General features: G+C 42.1%; 1 protein-coding gene across 1 annotated transcript; it reads right to left on the reverse strand.

The window, feature by feature from the left end:
* Nucleotides 1–599: 599 nt before the first annotated feature.
* Nucleotides 600–1206, reverse strand: LOC104948638 (uncharacterized protein C1orf198 homolog). The gene has a single exon (XM_010774837.1). It carries the CDS (start codon nt 1204–1206, stop codon nt 610–612), a length of 597 nt encoding a protein of 198 aa, XP_010773139.1. The 3' UTR covers nt 600–609.
* Nucleotides 1207–2794: the final 1588 nt, after the last annotated feature.

Here is a 2794-nt window from a genome sequence, read left to right on the forward strand (position 1 = left end):
CTTTTATAAAATCAGTAATCACACTACAGTTAGCCTACTAACATACAGAATTACTAGATTCTCCCTTTGACAGACGAGAGGGATTTCCGCCACAGGTTTTATATTTACGTGAAATTAGCGTGACTTGCACATAAAGTGCATAAACATGGCTGAGTCAACAGCGATAACTTGGGGGTGGAGGTCTGCCCATTATTTTGAGTTCGTCCGAAGAAAGGACAGGAATGTGACGGTGAGGTGCAAACTGTGTCCAGGCCAGAAGCTTTTATCCACTGCTGCAAACACAACGTCAAACCTCAACAAGCACCTGCAAAGACAACATGCTAACGTGAAGCTAATAGCTAAGGAGGACCTCCGAACCCAGAGTGAGGATGTCGAGTAAAGTAACGACGCTGTAGGTGCGCCGCATCTGCGCTTCAGATGAGGCTCCCTCCGAAGTCTGCGTGATCTGCCTGTAGGGAGGGGCGGCCCTGCGAGTAAAGTAACGAGTAAAGTAACGCGTTCTTTATGTAGAGAGTAACAAAGTAAAGTAATATATTACTTTAAAAAAAAAAAAAAAGTAATATGTAATATATTACTTTTTTTGAGTAACGACCCCATCTCTGCTCTCAATCAATCATTGCTCCACTCACAATATCCAAAGCAGTTCAAAACAGTGCTCTCACTATTTACTTCAACAAGGACCATGCAAAGAAATACATTCATCTCAGAAAGGAAAAGAGATGAATTGAGCCAGATTTTTGCAAACAGCTCATTTCCATCTGATGTTTCAACACTCACCTGGGCGAAGGTGGGGCTGGCGGAGGAGCCGTCTCCCTCTCTCTGTTCTCTCTGTTCTCTCTGTTCTCTCTCTCTTCTCACACTGCCGGGGGGGTTGGAGGGCTTGGGGGGTTTGGGCATCATCCCGGAGGAGAACACCTCATCCACGGTGGTCCCGACGGAGGGCAGCGTGCTCTGAGAGCGCTCCCACCCGGCCACGGACGACGACACCCTGACAGGTGGAGGAGGGTTGGGAGAGATGGAGATGGAGGCCGGAGTAGCGCTGACAGCCACAGGAAGAGGAAGAGGAAGATGAAGAGGAACAGGGGGCTGAGGGGCCGGAGGTTTGGGGGCTCGGTGCTTTGTGGACCTGGTATGAGCGGGAGGGGGGGGCTCCACTACCTCAGGCTCCTTACTGTTCACAGAGGTCTCCTGGGGAAAAAGCATCATAGTTACGGTTGATATTTTTACCGTAATTTCATATTTTATACATATTGTTAGAGCCAGTATTTTGTTTTATAAGAGAGGCCACGTCATTGTGACAGTCTGTAGTCAACACACTATAAAAGACTACAATTCCCACGGCGCCTCCTCTAAAGTAACAGTGACGGGCAACCTGCTAGAAAGAGGAACAGTTTTTAACCGTCCAATTACCCTTTAAGTTATATAAGCCGTATCAAGACAGAAAGAATACCTAAGTTGTTTGTTATTTTATTTGAGTTTTGCCTATTGTTTTTTTTTAAAACAATATTTTTATTGAAGTTTTCAAATATGGACGTTACACATACATACAATAACGAACATTACACATACATAAAATAAAATAACGAACATTACACATACATACATACATGGTCAGTCTAGGTGGCAGATACAGTATAAAATCAAATGAATAGGCATGTAAATAAACACAGGTCAGTATACAGATGATACAGAACAAAAATCTGAAAGAATATGACATGGGCGACTACACTGTAGAATCGTTTTCCCGTTGCCCCCTTCCCCGCCCCGGTCTTTGTTGTTATTAATCATTACAAACATTATTTTTCAGAAACTCCATGAAGCTCGCACAGATATTTTTGAAAACTGCCAGCTTTCCTTTAGTAATGTATGTGGTTCTAAAGCGACACATGCTGACAGATCCTTAATATATTTATTCATACTAGGTTTGTTCACATTTTTCCATTTTATAGCTATTGCCCTCTTAGCTTGTAAAAGACACAAGTCTATAAGTGCACGCTCACTCTTCTTAGAAACAAAGTCTTTTGGATAAATACCCAGGATGCACCACTTTGGCTGACAAGGGATTTCCAAAAACTATTTGTTTTGACTATTGTAAAGGCCTCTTTTCTGTGTTGCATGTGTACAAGTTTGTTATTTGATTTGGAGCAAACGCATCGTCTAACATCGTCCAAACTATCGGAGGCCAAGCAACTCTTCAACTGTAAGTAATATAAAAGGAAAGAAACGAGTAAAAAAATGTCTGTTTAAGGCGCCTAGTGGCTTGATAGGAAAACTAGGAAGGAAGTCACGACACATATGTTAAGATACCTTAAGATAAAAAGGCTCAAAAATAAATGTTGATGTCTTTTTATTGTCCTGAAACTGATTGCCACAAAAAAGGGGTCCTGTATTGGCTGACATCTCATTTAAAAAAGGGACAGTTCAACCCACAATGTATTTGGGTTAGGGTTAATAAGGAAATGATTGATAAAGGAATTCACATCGTGCAAAAGTAGCAGAAAATGCTGTTTTCGGCGACCAAAAATTCCCTGCTTTGCTTCATTAAAAAATGTGTTTGACATGATAGCTCCAACACTCACACCATAACAATCTAGATTTACAAATAGCACTGCAGGTAAGAAAACATGTATTAGCTACTTGCGTGAGCTACAGTATATAGGGACGATGCACAAACAAATAGACCCTTCGGAAACAATCTACAGATCTGTTTTTGACTGCTAATCTGATGCATTCACCAACTGTTCCTCCGACACTTGTGGAGGCTGCACAGATGCCAGAGTTCTCAGCTTCAGGC

Source organism: Notothenia coriiceps, unplaced genomic scaffold, assembly GCF_000735185.1.
Source record: "Notothenia coriiceps isolate Sejong01 unplaced genomic scaffold, NC01 NC01_scaffold00014756, whole genome shotgun sequence".
Taxonomy (NCBI): Eukaryota; Metazoa; Chordata; class Actinopteri; order Perciformes; family Nototheniidae; genus Notothenia; species Notothenia coriiceps.

Excerpts from the sequence above, each read along its gene's own strand:
- LOC104948638 (XM_010774837.1), bottom strand. The coding sequence starts at position 1,206 with ATGATGCTTTTTCCCCAGGAGACCTCTGTGAACAGTAAGGAGCCTGAG.